This window comes from Nomascus leucogenys, chromosome 17 (genome assembly GCF_006542625.1).
Source record: "Nomascus leucogenys isolate Asia chromosome 17, Asia_NLE_v1, whole genome shotgun sequence".
NCBI lineage: Eukaryota > Metazoa > Chordata > Mammalia > Primates > Hylobatidae > Nomascus > Nomascus leucogenys.
Genome location: NC_044397.1, coordinates 72,086,443 through 72,114,066, shown reverse-complemented (window position 1 = coordinate 72,114,066; position 27,624 = coordinate 72,086,443). Strand labels below are relative to the sequence as shown.

Here is a 27,624-nt window from a genome sequence, read left to right as displayed (position 1 = left end):
ATTGTCCCTGTTTGCAGATGACATGATTGTATATCTAGAAAACCCCATTGTCTCAGCCCAAAATCTCCTTAGGCTGATAGGCAACTTCTGCAAAGTCTCAGGATACAAAATCAATGTGCAAAAATCACAAGCATTCTTATACAACAATAACAGACAAACAGAGAGCCAAATCATGAGTGAACTCCCATTCACAATTGCTTCAAAAAGAATAAAATACCTAGGAATCCAACTTATAAGGGACGTGAAGGACCTCTTCAAGGAGAACTACAAACCACTGCTCAATGAAATAAAAGAGGATACAAACAAATGGAAGAACACTCCATGCTCATGGGTAAGAAGAATCAATATCATGAAAATGGCCATACTGCCCAACGTAATTTATAGATTCAATGCCATCCCCATCAAGCTACCAATGACTTTCTTCACAGAATTGGAAAAAACTACTTTAAAGTTCATATGGAACCAAAAAAGAGCCCGCATCGCCAAGTCAATCCTAAGCCAAAAGAACAAAGCTGGAGGCATCATGCTACCTGACTTCAAACTATACTACAAGGCTACAGTAACCAAAACAGCATGGTACTGGTACCAAAACAGAGATATAGACCAATGGAATAGAACAGAGCCCTCAGAAATAATGCCGCATATCTACAACCATCTGATCTTTGACAAACCTGATAAAAATAAGAAATGGAGAAAGGATTCCCTGTTTAATAAATGGTGCTGGGAAAACTGGCTAGCCATATGTAAAAAGCTGAAACTGGATCCCTTCCTTACACCTTATACAAAAATTAATTCAAGATGGATTAAAGACTTAAATGTTAGACCTAAAACCATAAAAACCCTAGAAGAAAACCTAGGCAATACCATTCAGGACATAGACATGGGCAAGGACTTCATGTCTAAAACACCAAAAGCAATGGCAACAAAAGCCAAAATTGACAAATGGGATCTAATTAAACTAAAGAGCTTCTGCACAGCAAAAGAAACTACCATCAGAGTGAACAGGCAACCTACAGAATGGGAGAAAAGTTTTGCAACCTACTCATCTGACAAAGGGCTAATATCAAGAATCTACAATGAACTCAAACAAATTTACAAGAAAAAAACAAACAACCCCATCAAAAAGTGGGCGAAGGATATGAACAGACACTTCTTAAAAGAAGACATTTATGCAGCCAAAAGACACATGAAAAAATGCTCATCATCACTGGCCATCAGAGAAATGCAAATCAAAACCACAATGAGATACCATCTCACACCAGTTAGAATGGCCATCATTAAAAGGTCAGGAAACAACAGGTGATGGAGAGGATGTGGAGAAATAGGAACACTTTTACACTGTTGGTGAGACTGTAAACTAGTTCAACCATTGTGTAAGTCAGTGTGGCGATTCCTCAGGGATCTAGAACTAGAGATACCATTTGACCCAGCCATCCCATTACTGGGTATATACCCAAAGGATTATAAATCATGCTGCTATAAAGACACATGCACACGTATGTTTATTGTGGCACTATTCACAATAGCAAAGACTTGGAACCAACCCAAATGTCCAACAATGATAGACTAGATTAAGAAAATGTGGCACATATACACCATGGAATGCTATGCAGTCATAAAAAATGATGAGTTCTTGTCCTTTGTAGGGACATGGATGAAGCTGGAAACCATCATTCTCAGCAAACTATTGCAAGGACAAAAAACCAAACACCGCATGTTCTCACTCATAAGTGGGAATTGAATAATGAGAACACATGGACACAGGAAGGGGAACATCACACACCGGGGCCTGTTGTGGCATGGGGGGAGGGGGGAGGGATAGCATTTGGAGATATACCTAATGTTAAATGACAAGTTACTGGGTGTAGCACATCAACATGGCACATGTATACATATGTAACTAACCTGCACGTTGTGCACATGTACCCTAAAACTTAAAAGTATAATAAAAAAATAAATAATTAAAATAAAATAGGTCATTTGTGTTTTCTTCATAGCATTTACCATATTCATAATGGCTACTCTTTCCTCCTGTTTGACCCACTAGGAATGGAAGCTACATGAGGGCAGGCAGCATGACTGATTTTTTTTTTTTTTTTTTTTTTTTTTTTTTTGCGGCAGAGGGGACAGAGTTGCACTCTTGTTGCCCAGGCTGGAGTGCAATGGTACAATCCCAGCTCACTGCAACCTCCACCTCCTGGGTGCAAGCAATTCTCCTGCCTCAGCCTCCCAAGTAGCTGGGATTACAGGAGCACACCACCACGCCCAGCTAATTTTTTTATTTTTAGTAGAGATGGGGTTTCTCCATGTTGGTCAGGCTGCTCTCAAACTCTTGACCTCACATGATCTGCCCTCCTGGGCCTCCCAAAGTGCTGGGATTTTACAGGCATGAGCCACCTCACCCAGCCCTGATTTAACTACTGTTTCCCTAGAACTCAGCACAACATAGAGACTTGTTGAGTAAGTGACTTTTCATTTAATCCTCATCTCTGGATAATACTCACCTTTACAGATAAAAAACTAAGGCTTGGAGAAGTTAGAAACTTACTCCAGATGACAGAATCACAGATTCAGATCCAGGTCTGACTATTTCAAAGCCGTGTCCCTTGCACCTTGATCGCTTTTTATCTGTTAAACTGGTACTAAAACACCAGACTAAGTACAAAGAGCAGCATGACTGTTGACTCTCTGGCTAACTCTGGAGAAGTTTCAGGATTAGTAATTCAAGATTACATTGATCTTTTCCTTGCTGATTCTCCCTAGGGTATATCAAAGAGAAAACTGAACCTGAAGGCCGGTTGAACAGACCTTTGGTCATCTACCAAAATTTGGGTGACTATTAAATAGACCATGGAAGGTAGATTTCTCGTGAAATCACTCCGGAATGAGCTAGTATTACTGATGGTTGTTTCCATTTGTTTCCATTTTGTCAAAATTGTTAGCTCTAGCCCTCAAAATTGCTTTATTTCATAAAGTAAAATTTAAAGTTGAATAAAACCACTGGCTAATGCTAGGCTCTTTGGACAATATGGTAGTTACCATACACTACCAATATTTGCTGGGGCTGCAAAAGATCATTCCACTTCATTGATTCAACCAAACACTGTACTGGGGGATATAACAGCTTATACATTTGTGGATGGATTCTACCTAACAATATTGAATACTTGGGCTGTTTTAAATGCATATGTAAATTTCAAATGTATACATAAAAGATGAGTATATCTACTTATGAATCTGGAAGCTATAACACCATCTTCACTTAATAGATGAGCAAACTGGGACACAGGCTCAATAATTTTTCCTGGTCACACTCTTAATGGCTATACTAAACTGGTCTGAAAACTGAACTCAAATACAAATATTTTAAATTTCAGTAGCATCAGGTGGCAGTGAGATGATAGGTTAATAAACATACAATGGAAAAAGCATGAGACTCAATTTACGGAATTGGTTAGAAGGGGCCTTAGAGAGTGCATGTTCTTATGGCATTCACTATATAGGGAGGTGACTGAACCTGTACTCTTAGTAAGGGGCTGAGCCATGACCAGAATGTAGGTCATGACTTCAGTGTTCTTTAGATTTACAGCATGCAATATACTTATTCATGGAAGCATATTATAAACACCTTTGGGAAACAGCCAATATAAACTCTGATTGCAATACAGGGGTAAAGAGCTATCATTGAATCAGATTCCCAACTGTTTTTTCTACGTGTTAAAGTCCTGCAGGTAATTCTGATACTCCCATGCCATGCTATCTGCTTTAATGCAAGAAGTTATTCTCAGTTTGATTTCAGAAACACTTAGGCAGGGTCTAGTCTGCCTTCTGCCATTGCATTTTGTTTCACTGTTTATTTATTTATTGAGACAAGGTCTTGCTCTGTCACCCAGGCTGGAGTACAGGGGCATGATCTCAGCTCACTGCAAGCATTGGCCCCCCGGGGTCTAGCAATCCTCCTACCTTAGCCTCCTGAGTAGCTGGAACCATAGGTGCGAACCACCATGCCTGGCTAATTTTTTGTATTTTTAGTAGAGACTGAGTCCTGCCATGTTGCCCAGGCTGGTCTTGAACTCCTGAGCTCAAGTGATCTGCCCACGTTGGCCTCCCAAAATGCTGGGATTACAGATGTGAGCCACTGCTCCTGGCCTCATTATTTCTATGCTTTTTTGAGATAGGTTCTTGCTCTGCTGACCAGCCTGGAGTGCAGTGGCGCAATCATAGCTCACTGCAGCCTCAACCTCCCCAGGCTCAGGTGATCCTCCCACCTCAGCCTCCTGTGTAGCTGGGACTACAGGTGCATCACCATGCCTGGCTAATTTTTTGTAGAGAGTGGGGTCTCCCTATGTTGCCCAGGCTGGTCTCAAACTCCTAGGCTCAAGCTATCCACTCGTCTTGGCCTCCCAAAGTGCTGGGAATACAGGTGTGAGCCTCCGTGCCTGGACTGCTTCATTGTTTATGATGATGAAAAGGAGGAGTGGTGGTGGAGGATAAGGATGGGCATTCCCAGGACAGAAAGGTTTTCTAACATGTGACCTTGCCTTCCAGCCATACCTGACTGAACTAGAGACTGCCGCTCACACTGGATGGCCAGAATGAATCAGATCATACTTTGTGTGTATCATAGCTTAGGTGCTATAAGCAAACCAATCAGGTGTCCATAGGATCTGGAATTAAGAGTAAGAATCAGGGTCAAATTTATCACAATGGCAGGTCTAAATCCTGAAGACAAATGATGAGGCAGAGCCAGAGATGTGGAGTGGGTACCTGGACTGTACAGAGAGATGCTGGCTCCTAATGTCGCAGTGCTGCTCAGATTCAGTCACCACGAGACCCAGCTCCACTGCTTCCTGTCTCGGGTTCTGAAACTTGCAGACTTGTACCTTTTGCTGATGTTTTAAATGGGAGAAAATAATTTTCAGAGGTCTCAGTATTTTCTGAAGGGCAGACAAAATTTTCCCTGAAATATCTTGTCTTTAGACTTAAGTAATTTTTGAAAATATTCAATCTAAATAGCCACCATGACAAGGACTTTAGAATTTATATATCACAAAAGACAGGCAGACAGAGAGAAAGAAACAAGAAGAAAACAAAAAACCATGGTAGGTGCTCAGTAAATATTTGTTGACTCAATAAAGATAGTTTTGACCATAGAATTAAAAAGGCTTTGCATTTCATATTTATTATCAGTGCTTCAATATAGAATGTTTTGTAATGATTAGCGACGTTGTAAACACCACCAGGTTTTTCCAACACTAAGTGCTAGTCTTTTCCGGTAAATATTTTTTCCCCAGACAAAATAACCAAACCTAACACAATTTCAAGAGATGGTGATACCATCAGCATAATAGCCCAAATTACAAAAATGGCAATACTTAAAATCATGCATATTGTTTCACCATTTCATAAAACTTATTTTAAAATTTCTACAAACTTTCCCAGTGTAAAAGACTCCTCAAAAACTGCATGATAACATTAAACTACAAAATTCACTTTGGAAAAGTAGGGAGTTCTTTTTCTAATTTTGGCTTTAAGATTTTTTTTTTAAATGGGTTAAAAGATACGGTGAGGAGTGTGTTGAGAGAGGTGGAGAAAAGGAGCTTCCAGTCGATGCATTCACCATGTCTGAAAATAACTTCAGTTATACAAAGGGAACACTTCAAGAGTAAGGATATATTATAAATAAGTCTCTCAGCAAGATGAACAGATGAACAGTTCAATTGCACCCACAGGAGAGAGGTCTTCTTGGAGAATGCTTGTTTATAGAATCTTCTGTAAAATAGAGTTAGCTACTTCTAATGATTCATCTTGTACTAAAACAATATCATAAGAGTCCATGTACTTTTCTAAAAGCTCATCCACCTAATCAAGAGAAGAACAAAAGAAAATTAACATGCAGGGCAAAGAAACAAATAATTTCAGTATGAATCTCGTTGTTAGATCTCTTGGGCAAAATGCAATAAATTAAATTCACTTTCAAAAAATCTTTGAAATGAAAAATATTTTCAAATTCTTAAGACCCACTGACAGACATTTTTCCACATGGTAGCTTTTCTCCCCAAAATGCTCTCTCTCCAGTCCAGTGGTTTTCAAATGGGGTGATTTTGTCCAGGGAACATTTAGTAATGTCTAGGGACATTTTTGAGTCTCATGGCAGGCGGCTGCTATCCAGCATCTAGTGGGTAGAAGACACAGAGGCCTCCTGCAGAATACACATCCTTCCTTTTCCCAGTACCTATAGCATGCATCTCAACTCCTTTAAACATCAACTCCTTTAAACATTACCAGTATAAAGAACAATCAAAATGCATGATCACAATATGTTTTGGCTGGGCATAGTGGCTCATGCCTGTTCTCCCAAGCACTTTGAGAGGCCTAGAGAATCACTTGGGCCCAGGAGTTTGAGACCAGCTTGGGCAACACAGGGAGAACTCAACTCTAAAAAAAATTTAAAAATCAGCCAGGTGTAGTGGTGTGCGCCTGCAGTTTCAGCTACCTGAGGGGCTGAGGTGGGAGCATTGCTTGAGCCGGGAAGGTCGAGGCTGCAGTGAGATGTGATTGCATCACTACACTCTAGCCTCGGTAACAGAGGCTCATCTCAAAAAAAAAGTCTCTAAAATAACTACTTTCTCAGGTGACTATGGCAACAATTGCCTACCAAGTTTCATCCTAATATTTTCTTCGAAGAAAATTACAGACTTGTATACTTACTCTATCATTTAGGTATCCAATTTTCAGAATGTGCTCAACATTGGCCACTCCATCTGCCATTCTTAAGTCTCCTTGGGAGTCTCCCAGAAGAATTATGTTACTATTGTCTTTTAGTTGATTGAAATATTCTGTATTCCTCAAGGCACCATCATGTTTGTTAAATACATGAATTAGTTCTCCTTTAAATCCTTTGAGCACGCCCTATGAAAAATATAAATCTTTTGAAATAACAGGTTTTAACAATTCTATTTGTTGGATTTTCATATTTTGGAGCTCTTAATTGATGTCACTATTATTTCATCATATTTGTAAATGCATCTTTGATACTAGAGATCTCAAAGCACTTAAGTCCATCACATTCACCATAGCTAGGAAGGGCTCGGAGAAGTAAATGATTTTTTAGAGGCTATTTTAAATGGTAAAACAAAGGCCGGGCACAGTGGCTCATGCCTGTAATCCCAGCACTTTGGGAGGCCAAGGAGGACAGATCACTTGAGGTCAGGAGTTCGAGACGAGACTGGCCAACATGGTGCAACCCCGCCTCACTAAAATATAAAAATTAGCCAGGTTTGGTGGCACACACCTGTAGTCCCAGAGGCTCGGGAGGCTGAGGAAGGAGAATCGCCTGAACCCAAGAGGTGGAGGTTGCAGTGAGCCAAGATGGCACCACTGCACTCCAGCCTGGGTGACAGAGTGAGACTCCCTCTCAAAAAAAAAAAAAAAAAAGGCCGGGCACAGTGGTTCACGCCTGTAATTCCAGCACTTTGGGAGGCTGAGGTGGGCAGATCATGAGGTCAAGAGATCAGACCATCCTGACCAACATGGTGAAACCCCGTCTCTATTAAGAAAACAAAAATTAGCTGGGCGTGGTGGCACACACCTGTAATCCCAGCTACTCAGGAGGCTGAGGTAGGGAGAATTGCTTGAACCTGGGAGGTGGAGGTTGCAGTGAGCTAAGATCACCCCACTGAACTCTAGCCTGGGCTACAGAGCAAGACTCCCTCTCAAAAAAAAGGTAAAACAAAATGAGTTCAAAATTCAATTTTCAGTTTTTACTTTGTTTCTAACCAAAATATCCCATTTTATGTTATTTTATGTATTTCATAATATATTGCCTTGATTAGAAAACCTTATTCAAATAATGTCAGTTCTAACTCACTTCTTTTTCCAATCATGAATGTTAAGGCTTCAAAGTTGCTGTATTAAAATATTTTAAAAGAAGTTTTAGGCTATGTGTGGTGGCTCATGCCTGTAATCCCAGCACTTTGGGAAGCCAAGGTGGGAGGATCACTTGTGGTCAGGAGTTCGAGACCAACCTGGCCAACATGGTGAAACCCTATCTCTACCAAAAACACAAAAATTAGCCGGGTGTGGTGGCACACGCTTGTAATCCCAGCTACTCGAGAGGCTGAGGCAGAAGAATTGCTTGAACCCAGGAGACAGAGGTTACAATGAGCTGAGATCGTGCTACTGCACTCCAGCCTGGGCAACAGAGTGAGACTCCATCTCAAAAAAAAAAAGAAGTTTTACTACTTTTATTATTAGTCTATAGCTTGCAGAACGAAACTTTAAGAAAGGCACATTGTTTTTAAAATATGGATATATTAACACTGAGAAGGATGGAGTCCCACAGTGGGCCTATCAGCTTGGCCTAATTTACTGGATATAGGATATATATTAAGTAACAACAAATAAATTTACATGATTAAAATATTTTCACATTTTAAAATTATGAAGAACGATTTGATATTCTTACAGTTTCATCAAAATCCATAAAATTGGACACAACTTTGACATTTGGATGATAAACACCAGCTTGACGAATAACCTCCTCTAGTACATCGCCGATTCCAGCCGAAAATATGAACACAGGGATACTATGTTGTTGGAGCTTATCAAAGAAATTCTCATATCCTTCTCTGTAAGATGGAGATAACAAACTGATTATTAAAGAGCAAGATATAGTTCCTTTTCACTTAGAAGCTGAAAAAGTGAAACATTCCTAGTAATTCTATGGCTCACTCATATTCTCATTTTAATATACTGCCCAAGAGGGCTGTTATTGATATCTACAATAGTGTGAGTTTTTCAAACAACAGTTAACTCTTTACTTTCCCTTTAATCAATTCTAATACTATAAACTAGATGTATTTAAGCTTTCACTGAATACGAATATAAACCTACAGTTCACAATTTATACCATTTAAAAAGAAATAGGCAGGCATAGCAGTGCATGCCTATAGTCCCAGCTGTTTGGGAGGTTGAGGCTTGAGGATTGCTTGAGCCCAGGAGTTCTAGTCTGGTCTGGGCAACATAGCAAGACCCTGTCTCTAAAATGAAATTTAAAAAGAGAAAACAATAGTTAAGCTACACCTTGAAAACCCCACTTAGGGGTTAAAATATGGATATATTAACACAGAGAAGGATGGAGTCCCATAGTGGGCCTATCAACTTGGCCTAACTTAATGGATATATATTGACCAACAACAAATACATTTACATAATTAAAATATTTTCAGATTTTAAAATTATGAAGAATGACTTGATATTCTTACAGTTTCATGAAAATCCATAAAATTGAAAAGAAAAGCAGAGTGGCAGGAACTTAGCTGTATTCTCGACATCTGGCATGTCTCTTTACTAAGATCTTAAGCCCTCTTTCCCTTTTTTACCCTTCCTGGGCTATAGGTTAAAGAATGCTAATGTTGCCTACTAAGGAATGAAACACTTACTAGCTGTCCTCACACTTTTTCTGACAATTTATTGCTTTCCTTTTTAGAAGTAATCACCTTAAAATATAACATCATCATAAAAAAAGTAACATCATATTTGCCTAATGAGTTGAAAATTTTAGGAGGTAATAAACAGTATTAAAAAGGCTCTTGGGCCGGGCACAGTGGCTCACGCCTGTAATCCCAGCACTTTGGGAGGCCGAGACGGGTGGATCACAAGGTCAGGAGATCGAGACCATCCTGGCTAACACGGTGAAACCCCATCTCTACTAAAAATACAAAAAATTAGCCAGGCGTGGTGGCGGGTGCCTGAAGTCCTGGCTACTCGGGAGGCTGAGGCAGGAGAATGGCGTGAACCTGGGAGGCGGAGCTTGCAGTGAGCCGAGATTGCACCACTGTACTCCAGCCTGGGTGACAGAGTGAGACTCCGTCTCAAAAAAAAAAAAAGCCTCTTGTATCTTATAACTCATGCATACATATATAATTATGTACTAAAACATACTAATCTTTCCTAGGAATAGTTTTCAAAGAAGTTTGAGAATTTAAAAAGTAGGCTTATGTAAATTTAGACATAGTATACTGCCAGGCATGGTGGTTCCCAGCACTTTGGGATTGCTTGAGCTCAAGCGTTCAAGACCAGTCTGGGCAACATGGTGAAATCCCATCTTTACAAAAATATACAAAAATTAGCCAGGCATGGTAGTGCATGACTGTAGTCCCAGCTACTTGAGAGGCTGAGGCAAGGGGATTGCTTGAGCCCAGGAGGCAGAGGTTGGACTGAGGAAGAGATTATGTCACTACACTCTAACCTGGGCAACAGACAGAGACCCTGTCTTTAAAAAAAAAAAAAAAAAAGTATACTTAAATCCCTTTTAACTTGATTTATACATTGCTTTCATATGTCTTTCCTAAGTATTTTGCTAAAAAATTTTTAAATGGCCTTGGTTCAAAAATTTGTAAGTCTTGACATTTTTAATCTGGAGAAACAAAATACAAATTAGAATGTAAATCTCATAAGGCGCTTACTACCTACACCAAGATCTAATACGTCATTCTAAATTCCTTATCTTACCACTATGTATTTTGTGATGGGTGGCATATTTTGGATATGGTTATATAAGGAATATTCAATCTTATTTTTAAAAAGTATAACTGACTACATAAATAGCAATAATTCCAGTCTGTGAACAATAACAGCAAAAAACACCCAAGAAACTTACTTGAGCATAACGTCAGATTCTGCCACAATTTCTTTAAGTTTAGCTTTTGGTAAAGCTTGTTGAACAAGCAAACCATGTGATTTAGTATACCTGGAGTTTATGACCAAAGGAAAAAAGACTATCAATTAAGACAAACTAAAATGATTATCTTTATTACAAAACATTCTTCCATGTGAGAAAATCTGTTCCTCATATCTGGATTTAAATTTTAGAGATTGAAGTTCATCACTAATGAATGTATACCTCATGTCTCAAAATGTGATATGCATGTTCTTACTGAGTTTCCCAGTCCTCCCAAACCCAGACTTAGCTTAAATATGTTAGTAAGGTAATGAAAGGAAACCAGCTATAAACCTTTCCTAATTCTACATATAAAAACTCGACCCAACCTATGGAAGCATAATCCTTTCTCTGTTTGCAGTAAAATGAATTAGAGCAAACCTATTTTTTAAATTTGTTTATAGTTTGAATTTTCTACATACTGAAGATGCTATTTAGTAAGCAAGAGAGAAAATCTTTGTTATGCCAAGTGTCATATATAGATTAGCCTGCTTTATGTAAAAAACACCTATAATCATAGCATCTCAGTATAAAGGGCCCTTAGACTCTCTAGCCCATTACAATTATGCAAACAGCCACTAAAAACAGAAAGAAAGAAACGAAAAGAAAAAAAGCATAACTCTTCATCTGATACCCAAAAATACTCCTATAATATTCCTAAGTCACCTTCTTCCCTGCCTGGGTCAGCTTCTATCATGTCTATAAGCTCATTCTCCCAGGGAAGCTTATTCCATTGCCAGAAAACTCTTAATTGCTAGACAGGCTTTTCATTTCTCATGCTGAAATCAATCTTCTTATATCTTCCAAGTCTAGTTCCAGTTCTGCTGCTACCAGTTTGTAGAGTTAAGTCTAATACCTTTTCAACATTTAATACCATAAATACAGATGAAGTATGTAACTGTTAGGTAATGGGACAATAAAGACAAATCATTCCTGGTCTCCTAAGATTTTAAAACAAGTTGTTCCTTCTCAAAGCATTTTCTATTCCTTGAAATGTTCCTCAAGTGGGAAGGCTCAAATTCCTCTGATCATTCTGGTGGACTACTTTGATTCCTTTTAAGTTTGTCATGATCTATTTTTTTTTTTTTTTTTTTTTTTTTGGTCACTATTGTCATGGTTTCTCTTAACAGCATTCTTCCAGAACCCAACACAGTGCTTTCAGTGTGATCTGTCTGGAACACTGCATTTTGATTAATGCAACCAAAAGTCGATTTTTGGGTAACCATATCACCTGCTGGCTCTGAGTTCAGAGTCAGTTTAAATCCTCATACCTTTTTACACATTAAGCCACATCTTGTTCATATACTTAAAAAGCAATTCTTGTTTTTAATTTGAGACTTAAATGCAGGACTTTTAATTTATTCCTACTGGACTTCACCTTAAATAAACAAAACAAAAGGATTCCTAAACTGTTAGAGAGATTAGATAATTAGAGCTAATTTTGTTATTCAATGCTCTAACTTGCATAATTTATTAATCTGTTTGTTTGCTATACAGGTAAAAAATAAGCCATCAGTTGTAACTGCAGTGTTGTTTTATTTTTTATTTTTAAAGCCTCCTACTGCCTAATATACACTTACCATTCCACCATATAAGGGTATTTCTCTTCTACAGTAAGAACAGGATCAACTTCAATAGCGTAATACTTTTCCTTTAGTTGCAATAACTAGGAAGACATGAATAACTTAATCATGAAGATTACATGAAGATAAATCTGCTTGGTTTTATAGAAAGCAAAACAATGTAAACAAGTATTTTCAACAAACTGCTTTAAAAGTTGAGCTAATGCATCAATTGAAAAAATATTTGCTGATCTTAGTTGACATGTAATCAAATATACCTGCGAAAAGCTACCTTTCTTTTGTAAAGTACTTTCAGGTGAGTAAAAACCAATAATAAAATTATCAGTACAAAAAACACTTCAGTTTTCATATAAAGGTATTAAATTTGATTCACATTTCAAATTGCATTTTGTTAAGATATACACAGACACATACTCAAGCAAAGTACTGAAGCAACTTCCTCATCAACTTAAAGGAGCAAAACCTACAGAAAACCAAAGTACTTTTGTTTTAAATCTCCAGTTAACGTTACAACACCAGAATACTTTGGTAATCATTTAAGAGTTTTAAATATAAGTTTTGTTTGTTTTATCTTTAAAATATGTTTTGAATGTGTAATTCATACAGCAAACCTACTATTTACTGAGTGCTTACTATGTACCAGGTATGGCTGTAAGCACCTTACATCCATTCTTACTTGTGTGAATGCACCTGAAGAAATTCTCAGGCAAAAAGGGTAATGAAGTCTTTGAGTGACTATGGATTATTGTTAGTGTTTACCTTTTTTCTACATTCATCTGTAACCAGCTTACAGTTGTCAATGATATCTAAAGATAGAAAGCAAAATAAGCATTAAAAGAAATACTCTGATTTATGCTACCACTACTGTGAATAATTTGCTATAAAGTAATGGCAAAAAACTCAATTACTTTTGCACCAACTCAATACTTTTAAGTAATGCCAAGTCAACTAGCATGGTTATTATAACTTTTGGTCTCAGTGGTATAATTCACATGACATTGTTAGAGAAGCTAATGGCTTAAAATCTGAGATTCAGTGACTGCTCGCTTACATCACTGAGACAATTCAGTATCTTCAAATACTATGAACTGTGTATTGATCACTTCCATTTTCTCCTTTGTAATTAAATATAAGAAACACATATGGGAAATAATTTTTTCATAATAAAAAGAAATAAATGCTTAACATAAACATCTGGAAAATCCAGATCACTGTAAAGAAGAAAACAAAAATTGAATGGTAAAAAGTTTTAGCATTCAATAATAAGTAATGAACAATATTTTAATATATTTCCTTTGTCTTAAGATTTCATGTATATCAATTAGATAAGAGATCATACCAAATCTGTAATTTTGAATTTTCTTTTTCATTTCACATTGTAGTCTGCATTTTTCCATGTAATTAAAATTTCTGGTATGTGAACAGAAAATAATTTGTATCATTTCTGCAGCATTAAACTTTTTAGGTTGCTTCCAAGCATCTGCTATTAGTAATAATTTTATGTTGAGCTTAGTCACCATTATTTTTGTGAATAAAGCTTTTTTAAAAACTGCATTTGGGATTATTAGAAATTCTCCAAAGAGGACTTAATAGGGCAAAGGATATGAAGATTTTTAGTGTTTTTTTTTTTTTTTTCTTTTTGAGACAGGGTCTTGTTTTGTCATCCAGGCTCGAGTGCAGTGGTGCAATTACGGCTCACTATAGATTCACCCTCCCAGGCTCAAGGATCGTCTCAGCCTCCCAAGTGAGTAGCTGGGACCACAGGCATGCCACAATGCCCAGCTAATTTTCTATTTTTTGTAAGAAAAGGTCTTATTATGTTGCTCAGGCTGGTCTCAAACTCCTGGGCTCAAGTGATTATTCCACCTCCACCTCCCAAAGTGCTGGGATTACAGGCGTGAGCCACTGTGCCTGGCGATTTTTAGCATTTTTTTAATACAAGTTATCAAAATAATTTTTCTTTTCCTATTTTTTTTTTGAGATGAAGTTTCACTCTGTTGCCCAGGCTAGAGCGCAGTGGTGCAATCTTGGCTCACTGCAAACTCCGCCTCCTGGGTTCAAGTGATTCTCGTGCCTCAGCCTCCTGAGTAGCTGGGATTACAGGTGCCTGCCACCAAGCCCAGCTAATTTTTGTATTTCTAGTAGAGACAGGGTTTCATCATTTTGGCCAGGCTGGTCTTGAACTCCTGACTGCAAATGATCTGCCCGCCTCAGCTTCCCAAAATGCTGAGATTACAGGCATGAGCGACTGCACCTGGCCCCAAAATAATTATCAATTTACACATGTACTAAAAGCAAATGAGAGAGTTCATTTCACCGTTTCCCTGTCAGGTTGAAGAGTGTTATTTTAAAAACTCACAGCCAAGTTGGAAAACAAAAAGACATTAAAATTTGGTAAAATTCCTAGAAAACAGAGTATTTGATAAATGCTGTTCTTCAGGTTAACCCAAAGTTTACAACCTATTTAAATATTTCTTGAATAATGAATAGACCATATTTGGCAAGAAATATTTCAGGAGTCTCTGATTCCCTTTGCTACCAAAACCATACATGAAAATAGCCATTTATATAATATGGGGAAAAAACAAAACCTCAAAAATATAGTAAGAAAAAGCAGGTCTCCTCACTGTCAATGTCCAAAAAGAATTTTAAAAACCCAGTTATCTCACAGGTAATATAAAGAGGATCTTAAAATAATGATGACATGTTTTTGTGAATTTGTTTACAAATATCACACTTACTATGACATGTTGGGCATCTTTTCCCTTTGTATGAAAATCTACTGAGTGTCATATCAAAGTCCGTTATTATCTGTAAGAAAAGAGTGAAATGCATTATTGTAAACATAGCCCACGTGGTGAGAATCTCTCTGTGCTACCCAAACACATACTTCATGCTTTCCTAGATGCATAGGACTGTGCTCAGTCTCTGGTCCACACTGTTAAGTTATTCTCTTTGCATTGAATTTTCTCATGCGGTTCCTTTATAAAGTCCTGGGAATAATCTTAACTACAAGGTGCTACCTTGAGTGCCCTAGCATTGTCACCAAATAAATCTGATTCGTAATTCAGCCATAAAAAACAAAGAGATGCTGTCATCTGCAGCAACATGAGTAGGCCTGGAGGTCATTATCTTAAGTAAAATAAGACAGGCACAGAAAGACAAATATTATATGTTCTTACTCATATGTGAAAACTTAAAAAGTTCATCTCATGGAAACAGAAAGTAGAAAGATGGTTACCAGAGGCTGGGAAGGGTGGGAGGGTTGGATAAAGAACAGCTGGTTAATGGTTACGAAAATACTGTTAGAAGGAATAAGTTCTAGTGTTTACACAGTGGAATGACTATAGTAAACAGTATTTTATTGTATATTTCAACACAGCTAGAAGATTTAGAATGTTCCCAAAACAAAGAATAAATATTAGAAGTGGCAGATATCCTAATTACCCTGATTTGATTATTGCACATTTTATATACATTTGAAAATATCACACATACCCCATATATATGTACAGTTATTATGTATCAACTTTAAAAATTGAAAAAATCCAGCCAGGCACGGTGGCTCATGCCTGTAATCCCAGCACTTTGGGAGGCTGAGGTGGGGAGATCACTCGAGGTCAGGAGTTCAAGACCAGCCTGGCCAACATGGTAAAACCTTGTCTCTACTAAAAATACAAAAATAGCCAGGTGTGCTGGCGTGTGCCTGTAATCCCAGCTACTCAGGAAGCTGAGGGAGGAGAATCACTTGAACCTGGGAGGCGCAGGTTGCAGTGAGCTAAGATCATGCCGCTGCACTCCAACCTGGGCGACAGAATAAGCCTCCGTCTCGAAAAAATAAAATAAAATTAAATAAATAAATAAAAATCAATATTTGAAAAAATCTGATTAATTGGTATGGGAATTTGCAACTGCAGGTGATATGGTTACTCTTCTCACTAGAGATTTTCGACCAACTTGGTCAATGCACAAAAATGCAGTGGAAGCAATTCAACTATATGAAGCTCTTAGTTACTGATACCATTACATGCTGGATTTAACTTGCTTATTTAGACTATACCAATGAATGAATGCACATTGAAATAGCTGGCCAGCTCTTGAAACTTAGGAGACTGGGTTAAATATTATTTTTCAGAAATGTTTTAAAAAAGGAGTAATTTTTTTTTTACAGAATATTCAGATTGTTGGTTTAATTTACATGTAACACATTCCTTTAAAACAGAGACTGTTTAAAAACTCAATTATCCCCTTAATAAGGTTATATCTTAATTTGAACTACTATGATTAAAACATGAAAGAGCAGCATAAAACTATACACTTTTAAATATTATCCTTAAAATGGTTTAATGCTTGTACACAGCATGAGTTAGCTTAGTACTTAAGACTAATAAAAACTTAAGAGTATTTCAGGGTTATTAACTTTTGTTTTTCCAATAGGGTATTCTGCCTATTTTAGAACAACTCAAGATATATATTTTCTGGATTTTATATTCCTAAAGGATAGGCAAAAACTGTCTACCTAAACTTGCTGTACTCAGATTTTATCAAACAGGAGATGAATGAGTCGGTTTTAACATTAAAAATAAAATAAGGCTGGGCCATGATGGCTCACGCCTATAATCCCAGCACTTTGGGAGGCCGAGGCGGATGGATCACTTGAGGCCAGGCGTTTGAGACCAGCCTGGCCAACATGGCGAAATCCTGTCTCTACTAAAAATATAAAAATTAGCTGGGTGTGGTGGCGGGCACCTGTAATCCCAGCTGCTCTGGAAGCTGAGGCGAGAAAACTGCTTGAACCGGGAGGCAGAAGTTGCAGTGAGCTGAGATCGTGCCACTGCACTCCAGCCTGAGCAACAGAGCAATACTCAGTCTCAAAAAACAAAAAAATTAGCTGGTTGTGGTGGCTGGCACCTGTAATCCCAGCTGCTCGGGGAAGCGGAGGTACGAGCACCGCCTGAACCCAGGAGAAGCAGGTTGCAGTGAGCCAGGATCGTGCCACTGCACTCCAGCCTGTGCAACAGAGCGAGACTCCATTTCAAAAGAAAAGAAAAAAAGAAGCTTTTATTATTAAGCTTTTATTTTATTTTTGGAGTGCAGCGGCATGATCTCAGCTCACTGCAACCTCCGCCTCCCGGGGTTAAGTGATTCGCCTGCCTCAGCCTCCCAAGTAGCTGGGATTACAGGCATGCGCCACCAGGCCCAGCTAATTTTTGTATTTTAAGTAGAGACAGAGTTTCACCATGTTGGCCAGGCTGGTCTTGAACTCCTGACCTCAGCCTCGTCCACCCGCCTAGGCCTCCCAAAGTGCTAGGATTACAGGCATGAGCCACTGTGTCCGGCCATTTTTTTTTTTTTAAATAGAGATGGGGTCTCACTATGTTGCCCAAGCTGGTCTCGAACTCCTGGGCTCAAGTGATCCTCCTGCTTCAGTCTCCCAAAGTGCTGGGATTACAGGCATGAGCCACCACACACAGCCAAGGCTTCTTGATAATTATTCACCTGAAGTTTGGCAGCTCCTCCTTTGATAAGACCACAGATAATTTCTTCTACTCTTGTAGGGTTCTTGATTCGAACTGAACTTTTCTGGAATTCTGGCATCTAAAAGTAAAAGAAAATTAATTAATTAGTTTTCATTCTTCTTTCCCCAGGTTCCTTTGATACCAAGCAGAAACCTGTCTTATTTAAAGACATAAAAATGTTAAGGCATTATTTTTAAAAAGCAAGCCACCACATTAAATTACCATTTATTTATTTTATTATTACTTTTTTAGAGATGTGGTCTTGTTTTGTGACCCAGGCTGGAGTGCAGTGGCACAATCCTAGCTCACCATAGCCTCAAACTCCTGGGCTCAAATGATCCTCCCATCTCAGCCTCCTGAGTAGGCAGAAGGCATGCGTCATCATACCCAGCTAATTTTCAAAATTTTCTGTAGAGGTGACTGAGGTCTTGCTATGTTGCTCAGGCTGATCTTGAACTCCTGGCCTCAAGCAATCCTCCCATCTTGGCCTTCCAAAGTCCTGGGATTAAAAGTGTGGGACACCAAGCCCAGCTCCCACATTACCATTTATACACACAAAAATACTTAAAACTTATCAGTATTTTCCAGCTACAGAGTAAGGTAAAACTACTTTTGTAGTTTGTGACTCAATTACTTTATTAGAAAGTATATATCTTTTTTAAGTATAAAAGCAATGTACACTTACCACAGAAATAACAGTAAAAATATAAAAAAGACAATAAAAACTGCCTGGAGTTCAAATACATGAAGATAAACAAGTAACATTTAAATTTATTTTCTATTAGTTTCATTTCTGTGATTTTCTATTAGTTTCATTTCTGGGTTGTGATGCAATCCAGAGAGAGCCCAGAAATCGTATTTTAACCATGAATACCCCAGCAGCTACCCCTCGATTGATGTAATTTTTCTAAAAATCTTAAGATGACTCCCATTAAGCCTCCATTTTATATAATACAGTAACTAAACTTCCACCCTAATACTAATATAATACCTTGAGCATATCCCTCTGAAACATGCATATATATGCACATAGTTTTAGCTCATCCTCATTATATACTTTTGCATCTGGCTTTTATGACTTTATACATACATTTAGCTTGCCTACATATTTATATTTTAAAATGTTCCTGAGCAGAAAGGAAGCAATTATCACCATTATTCCCCCAAAACTTTGTCTTTGTATAATTAAAATACATTTAAAATATTTTAAATTTGAAAAGCTGCTTCAAGATCTTTGCTCTTTTTATTGTACTATTTCCCAAATAATATACTGTTTTTGGCACACATTTTACAATAGATTTATTTCAAATTGAGATAACTGCCAAAAAGTATTGTGCCAGGCACAGTGGCACATGCCTGTAATCCCAGCTACTTGGAAGCTGAGGATCACTGGAGCCCAGGAGTTTGAGACCAGCTGGGCAACATAGCAAGACCCATCTAAAAAAATGGGTGTAGGCTACTACTACAGAGTTATGAAGACTTTAGGGTTGCTCAACAATTTAATCTTAAGTATTATTTCTTGTTACTAGCTACTTTATCACAAATAGAATGAAACTGATTAGAGGAAAAATCAGTACAAGCTCTCATAGTACATGTACAATACAACTAGGAGGAGAAAATTATGCCTCATTTTATAGTCAGTTATACAGTATAGGCAATAATAGTACCTCAAATCCAAGTTCTATACTGGTTTGTATTGGATAATCTTTATTTATATGTTTTTATTCTGGGTATGTTATTAGTAGTATTAACATAGTTCATATGTGTCGTGGACATGGTTACAAAAATTCCCTGGACCTTCTATCTTTACTACGAGAGAATCTCACCATGTAAGTCTATCAGATGCCGTGTTGTTCCTACATAATGGGCAAGAGTAGAAAAATCAGAAAAAGGATAGACTGTCTTCCAAAGACTGGAAGATGATAACGAAAGTGTAGAGGAAAGAGGCCGGGCACGGTGGCTCACGCCTGTAATCCCAGCACTTTGGGAGGTCAAGGCGGGCGGATCATGAGGTCAGGAGATTGAGACCATCCTGGCTAACATGGTGAAACTCTGTCTCTACTAAAAACACAAAAAATTAGCTGGGCGTGGTGGCAGGTGCCTGTAGTCCCAGCTACTTGGGAGGTTGAGGCAGGAGAATGGCATAAACCCGGGAGGTGGAGCTTGAAAAAAAAAAAGAAAGTGTAGAGAAAAGAAAAGTGCTAACATTAAAATTTTCTGCATGGATGAAAGATCTACCACCTACAATACACTTAATTTTAAAAAGCCATATTTAAGTAGGATGACCTGCAATGCAACTAACCTTGATGTAGGATAACCTGCAATGCAACTAACCCTTTTAACTCAACTGGATGAGTTTCAATGGATTAAAGGTTATCTATGTATTTTATGGTGATTTTTCAATAGATGGAAAGGCAGATAGGCACTGGTTCCTACTTTTTTTTCATACATTAACCCATTCACTCGCCTAACCAATATTTACCATGTGTCTACTTTGTGCCACACACTCTTGCTAAATGCTAGGGATATGATGATGAGTAGTATTTACTCTGCTTTTCTGCTGAGTTTTAGGGACCACTGCTGTTTTGGAATATCACTTCTGTTAACTCCCTTACAAATACCTCAGCTAGTAAGTTTATCTCTTGACAACTAATTTCTGTTCTTACCTCAGCCTTAACTGGCAGATGCACAGCAATCAGCATATGTTTGATTCAATAACCAATCCATTATGGTGAAAGCAACACAGGATATATATCATAGACTATTTTTTCACCAAAAAAATTAAATATTCGATTTCAGTGTACCCATACTAAGATGTCTTGCCTCAGACAAATCAGTTTCAAGTTTTTGATAACAGATAGGAGAATCACACCAAGACCACTTCGAAGAAGGCTGGTTTCTGCTACACTAACAAATGTAAGATTGGTTTATTTTATTTTTATAGAGATAAGATCTTGCTGTGTTGCCCAGGCTGGTCTCAAACTCCTGGGCTCAAGCAATCTCCCCGCTTCAGCCTCCCAAAGTGCTGGGATTACAGGTGTGAGCCACCATGCCCAGCCAATACTGGTTTACCTTAAATCACAATGGATGAAAGAGAACCAGTAGCTAAAGGCACTGGTGGCTCCTGTACAACATACAACCATTCATTTTCAGATAAATAAGTAGTGAATATACAAATGGCACGGGAGTAAAATAATGATGAAATAGGTATAAGAAATATAAAAATGACCATTCTATCTGTCTTGGGTTATACAGTATACTATACTCCTCTCCTGCAATACACAATCAATGTCACTGATCTATATGAGAAATACTTCACAAGAACTTGAGATATTAGGTATTTTACTCAAATACTTTATAATATAGCCTAAGAAAGAGAATCAAAGACTCTTGTATGGAATATGTCAAAGAGTATCATAATATAAGCACACTGTAGAAGTATGATGAAATACATCACATACTTTTTGTTGTGGTTGTTGTTGAACATGCCCCAACTGTTGCATGAGATCACATACTTTTGTTACCTCCACAAAGTCCTTCTGTCTATATCCCTCTTAGAAAAACACAGACACGGTTTGGTGGCACATAAATAATGATACTTCAAATTTGAAGGGCAAGGTATTTTGAATTGTCTGAAAAATTTTCAATTTGATTATGATACAATTTTATGAAAAATAAATAAGAAGCTAAAAATTTCCATCATTTGTGATAAAAAGAGAACAAACTCATTTTATAGTAAAGCCACAGTGTAAAATGTTGGGGAGGGAGCAATGCCTTCCTGAAAAGAATCAGGGTATGTTGGTTGATTGATGCCAAATCTGAATGAACACCAAAAATGATTAAGAAAGATCTAAAATTCATTTATTTTGACCAATACTTAATATATTTATAGAGATGAAATGGATTTCAAAGTTATGCCATTTTATCCACAACTCAATTGTAATATTGGATTATTTGATATGATCTTGTGGATACACTGGGATAAGATAAAAATAAGAAGCTCCATAGTACAGTTACCAAATTTCTGGGTGTGGCTTGGTATCATCAATCCAATGATAATATTCCAGACTAGGGATAATCCTAATTTCCAGGATGAGATTATGACAACTTCAAAGTTTAATTCTGTTTGAACTAGATTTCAAATTATATTAAATTTTGATTAAAAAAGAAAACATGGTCAGGCATGGTGGCTCATGCCTGTAATCCCAGCACTTTAGGAGGCCGAGGCGGGAGGATCACTTGGGCTCAGCAGTTCGAGACCAGGCTGGGCAACATGGCGAAACCCCATCTCTACAAACAATACAAAAATTAGCCGGGCATGGTGGTGCACATCTGTAGTCCCAGATACTCGGAGGCAAAGGTGGGAGGATTGCCTGAGCCCGGGAGGCAGAGGTTGCAGTGAGCCGACATCATGCCACTGCACTCCAGCATGGGTGACACAGTGAGACCCTGTCTCAAAAAAATAAATAAATAAAAAGATTTTGTATTAAAAAACACACACAAATACATTCTATTTATAACAATGACTATTCTTAAACTAAAAATAAAAAACAAAATAAACTAAGGGTTAGTACAATCCACAATGTACAGAGAAAACAATTCATATTTTAACCAAGACTAAAAAAATTACTTGTTCTTTTAATTTATAAGTATGTATGTTCATCTATATGAGTTTCATTTATTTATTATTTTTAAAATTTATTTTTGGCCAGGCACGGTGGCTGATGCCTGCAATCCCAGCACTTTGGGAGGCCAAGGCCAGCGGATCACCTAAGGTCAGGAGTTTGAGACCAGCCTGGCCAACACAGTGAAACTCTGTCTCTACTAAAAATACAAAAAATAGCTGGGCATGGTAGCACACGCCTGTAATCCCAGCTACTCTGGAGGGTGAGACAGGAGAATCACTTGAACCCGGGAGGTGGAGGTTGCAGTGAGCCAAGATGGCACCACTGCACTCTAGCCCAGGTGACAGAGCAAGACTCTGTCTCAAAAACAAACAAAAAAAGGCCAGGCATGGTGGCTCATGCCTGTAATACCAGCACTTTGGGAGGCCAAGGCAGGCGGATCACCAGAGGTCGGAAGTTGGAGATCAGTCTGGGTAACATGGTGAAACCCCGTCTCTACTAAATATACAAAATTAGCTGGGCGTGGTGGCACACACCTGTAATCCCTGTTACTTGGGAGGCTGAGGCAAGAGAATTGCTTGAACCTGGGAGGCGGAGGTTGCAGTGAGCCAGGATTTCGCCACTGCACTCCAAGCCTGGGTGACAGAGTGAGACTCGGTCTCCAAAAAAAAAAAAAAAAAATTTACTTTTATGTTTTTTTATTTTTTTGAGGCAGGGTCTTGCTCTGTCACCCAGGCTGGAGGGCAGTGGCGTGATCTTGGCTCACTGCAACTTTCACCTCCTGGGCTCAGGTGATCCCCTCACCTCAGCCTCTCAAGTAACTGGGACTACAGGGGCTCACCACCACCCTTGGCTGATTTTTGCATTTTTTTGTAGAAACAGGGTTTTGTAGTGTTGCCCAGGCTGGTCTTGAACTCCTGGGCTCAAGCAATCTGCCTGCCTCAGCATCCCAAAGTGTTGGGATTATAGGCATCAGCCACTGCACCCGACCTATTTTAAAATTTTTGAGACAAGGTCTCACTCTGTCACCCAGGCTGGAGTGCAGTGGCGTGATCACAGCTCACTGCAGACTTGACCTCCTGGGCTCAATAGATCCTCCCACCTTAGCCTCTAGAGTAGCTGGGACTACAGGCATCTGACACTATGTCCAGCTAATTTTTTAATTTTTGTAGAGACGGATCTCACTATGTTGTCCAGGCTGGTCTCAAACTCCTGAGCTCAAGTGATCCTCTTGCCTCAGCCTCCCAAAATGCTGGGATAACAGGCACGAGCCACAGCACCCAGCCTCAGTGTATTTTAAATCACGTTAGTATTATGCTACATTTTTCTGGAAATAGCCCACATAAAAATTAGTTTGAATCACTTAAGAAATTTCAGTCAGATGTTCTCAGAGAAATATTCTTTCTTGGTTTTCCATTGTTTATATTTGGTAGCAACAAAAGACTTAATTACTGCAGTGGTACAAAGAAGTAGGCACTAGAGTTTTTATCCAACTACACAGAAAGTATAGATTTAAAGCCACCTATTCAAACTGGTACATTTACCCCCACACATAGATGATTCTCAGATTTATTTGGAAGATTATGCACTATTAAATTTTAGTAATAGCGATTTCCCTTGCCTATTACATACATATTTGGTCTGTTTCCACATTAAGATAATGTAGGCCAAATTCTTTCATTCCTTCACCACATATTAAGTATAAGACAGTGTGTGAAGCCCCCCTGTAAGAGATACACAAAATATAAATCTTATACTCAAGGTGCATATTCTCTAATGTGGATTAAAAAATAGAAACCCAAATAATTAATACATTGCCAAGATGTCCAGATAAAATGTAAGAGGAGTAGAAGAGACAAAGATTTCTTCTTCTGGGGTCAAAGGAGGAAGAGCCAACAGAGGTAGGCTCTGGAAGAGAAACAGGATTTAGATATGCTGAGATTAGGGAGGAATCAAAGTGCAGGGTCTAATATGGGAAAAAGAGAAATAGCTCTGTTCGTATAGAACTTAAGTGTACACAGAGAAGTGTGCATGTAAAAAGTCTGGACAGAGAGATCTCAATCCTGCTGAGAAGTGAAGAATAACATGCTATAAAGTTGTCAATATAAAAGATCTATCTATCTATCTATCTATCTATCTATCTATCTATCTATCTATCTATTTTTTTTTTTTTGAGAGGGAGTCTCACACTGTCGCCCAGACTGGAGTGCAGTGGCGTGATCTCGGCTCACTGCAAGCTCCGCCTCCCGGGTTCACACCATTCTCCTGCCTCAGCCTCTCGAGTAGCTGGGACTACAGGTGCCCGCCACCACGCCTGGCTAATTTTTTTGTATTTTTAGTAGAGACAGAGTTTCACCGTGTTAGCCAGGATGGTCTCAACCTCCTGACCTCGTGATCTGCCCACCTCGGCCTCCCAAAGTGCTGGGATTACAGGCGTAAGCCACCACGCCCAGCCAGACCTATCAGTATTTTTAGGAAAGCAAACCCAAGGTAAAAATTGTGTAAATTAATGCAATAATAGTTAAAAAAAATCTTTTGGCTTGTTTTTCTTCAACAGTCTGAACAACTGTGGGGTGAATACACTGCTACTTGCCTCCACAGACACCTTCTAGAGGGCTCTAGGACCCAAGTAACAACATCATACAAAGAGAATTAACACTGTCTATATGTCAGGGAATTCCTATACTGCTTGTGTTCACCTAAGTTAAAAAAAAGTCAACCCAAACAAGAAAATAAGTTTTAGACTGGTTTAATTCTGTGTATCAAAGAGATATGCTCAATTCCAATGAATCAAGTGCCAATCATTCAACGGATGCAAAGAGCTGTTATTAGGTTGAACCACATAAAACTGGCAATATTGGACTATATTTGACATATAAAAACAATTTCATACGCATCAGCCTAAGAGCAATAACTAAACTGACGATGACTTAATCACCATTTTGAGTGAACTTTCACCTCTGATCCTACACTGGTTGAGGTAAAGATGAACAAGAGATTTATTAAGCGTGACAAAATGCTGCTTGCTTGGTGTGTCACGCTCTAGTTTATAGGCCAGAAAAAAGCTAGAGAGAAAGAGAAAGCTGAAAAAATAAACGGAACAGAAGAGGAGGCACAACAATAAAAAGAACACAAAGAGAAAACAAGAGATCATGGGGCAGTTGTTCCCTTTAAAAGAAAGGATTTTTTTAAATTGTTGTTTTTAAGATTTTATCACTGTGAATATGGAGAACAGATGTAATTTCTTTCCACATATGCAAATAAATGTCAGTTACACAGTTAAAACCCTCACTAACATAATAGAGTAGATTAATATTTAATGAATGCTTAATCTGTGGTTATTAGGAACTTCACATTTTCCTTTTTTTTTTTTTTGAGACGGAGTCTTGCTCTGTCGCCCAGGCTGGAGTGCAGTGGCGCAATCTTGGCTCACTGCAAGCTCCGCCTCCCGGGTTCACGCCATTCTCCTGTCTCAGCCTCTCTGAGTAGCTGGCACTACAGGCGCCCGCCACCACGCCCGGCTAATTTTTTGTATTTTTAGTAGAGACGGGGTTTCACCGTGGTCTGGATCTCCTGACCTCGTGATCCGCCCGCCTCGGCCTCCCAAAGTGCTGGGATTACAGGCGCCCGGCCAGAATGAGTTAAGATATGAAGCCAGTTCTGACTCCAAAGCCTGTACATTTCCTATCTCATCCTAGTATATATAATGCAACTCTATTGTCATGCAAGTAAGTATTTTAAAAATTTCTGAATGCTTGTCATTTAAATTTGAAAGCCTACAATAATGTATTTCACACTGTATGATTTAAGTGTATTATTCCTGAGCAAAGAAAATTTAGCGTAAAAAGGAATAGGGGAAACATTTTATATTCTGAGAAGCACAATAATGTGCATTAGATTTCAAGCAAAAACATTTTAAAGATAATTTGAAATTCAACTCAGTAAGTATTTGAGGTTTATTTTGTGATGCACTGTGAAGAAAGAGTTGTATAAAATTTCAGTCCCATAATTATCTGGTTAGAGACAGAGGTAAAAGTGGTGAAGATTTACCATTAATAAATGGAACTGGAAATAGGCAAATACCCACCATTTTCACATGTACGGCAGACTCTTGATTAGTCATTTCTTGGTTATCCAATCTTCTGGATTTTCCCAGGTGATGTCACAGCAAAAGAGAAAAAAAAAAAGTACACGTGACACACATAAATTTCAGGTTCTTCCTGTTATGCCAATAATATATTAAGGTGGTATTTTTGGCATGACTTATTTTGTTTTTTAAAAATGTTTATTTTATGTACAAAGAACTAACATGGTTTCTTTTATTGGGTGGATGCCTTGGATAATCCATTCAAGGAAGATCACTTAGTCCAACTCAATGAAACCTGTGTCCTTCACGTATTGACGGAAACACTGGCGGCACATATTGAGGCCGTGTTTCCAGATCAGACTATGTTGGTTTGGGCAGATGTGACAAGAGCGAGAACCCTGGCCCAACTTCCGTGGGTGGCTCCAGTAGGGCTGCTGGTGACCCACCTTGCTTTCGGGAGAGCAATGAGGCAAAAAGGCTTTGTTATGATTTAACATAGCCTATATTTGACACATAAAGCATCTTTTTTTTTTTTTCTAAGAAGCTCAGCAAGGGTTTTACTCTATCCAGCATAGTTTTGGATTAAACATTTTGTATGGAAAATCTGAGGCTTTCCTATAAGAACTTATATGATATTAAAATTGAATAAACAGTGAAAATGAAGTACATATTTGCAAAGAGCACTTTATTGCCAGAATATTTTATCAACACTTTCTCTACATGTAAGGATGAAGTTTGTGGGAAAATTATGCATTGCTACTACCGAATCAATACAGGAATATACAGACAGAACAAAGGGAAGACATAACACAAAAGTCCAATTTTTCCTTCAATTTTCTCATATTAAAATCTGTAATTTTTTTTTTTTTTTTTTTTTTTTTTTTTTTTTTTTTTTTTTTTTGAGATGGAGTCTTGCTCTCTGTTGCCAGGCTGGAGTGCAGTGGCATGATCTCGGCTTACTGCAACCTCTGACTCCCGGGTTCAAGTGATTCTCCTGCCTCAGCCTCCCAAGTAGCTGGGATTACAGGCGCATGCCGCCACGCCTGGCTAATTTTTGTATTTTTAGTAGAGATGGGGTTTCACCATG

At 38.3% G+C, this 27,624-nt stretch overlaps 1 protein-coding gene and 1 pseudogene across 2 annotated transcripts in view; both read right to left on the bottom strand.

Annotated features, from left to right (window-relative positions):
• Positions 1-5,139: 5,139 nt before the first annotated feature.
• The window catches only part of NT5C3A (5'-nucleotidase, cytosolic IIIA), a 49,075-nt gene continuing 26,590 nt past the window's right edge, over positions 5,140-27,624 (bottom strand). The window contains exons 2-10 of one of the 2 annotated variants that reach the window (XM_003279184.4): positions 26,538-26,592; positions 17,806-17,904; positions 15,048-15,117; positions 13,066-13,112; positions 12,304-12,389; positions 10,664-10,753; positions 8,468-8,630; positions 6,712-6,912; positions 5,140-5,862 (exon numbers count right to left, since the gene is read on the bottom strand). In XM_003279184.4, coding sequence (XP_003279232.1) covers positions 5,761-5,862; positions 6,712-6,912; positions 8,468-8,630; positions 10,664-10,753; positions 12,304-12,389; positions 13,066-13,112; positions 15,048-15,117; positions 17,806-17,904; positions 26,538-26,573 — 894 coding nt within the window. In that variant the 5' untranslated portion in view covers positions 26,574-26,592 and the 3' untranslated portion in view covers positions 5,140-5,760. The remainder of the gene's footprint in view (positions 5,863-6,711; positions 6,913-8,467; positions 8,631-10,663; positions 10,754-12,303; positions 12,390-13,065; positions 13,113-15,047; positions 15,118-17,805; positions 17,905-26,537; positions 26,593-27,624) is intronic. The other variant, XM_004090973.3, reaches the window with a different exon arrangement.
• On the bottom strand, positions 26,813-27,034 carry LOC115830944 (annotated as a pseudogene).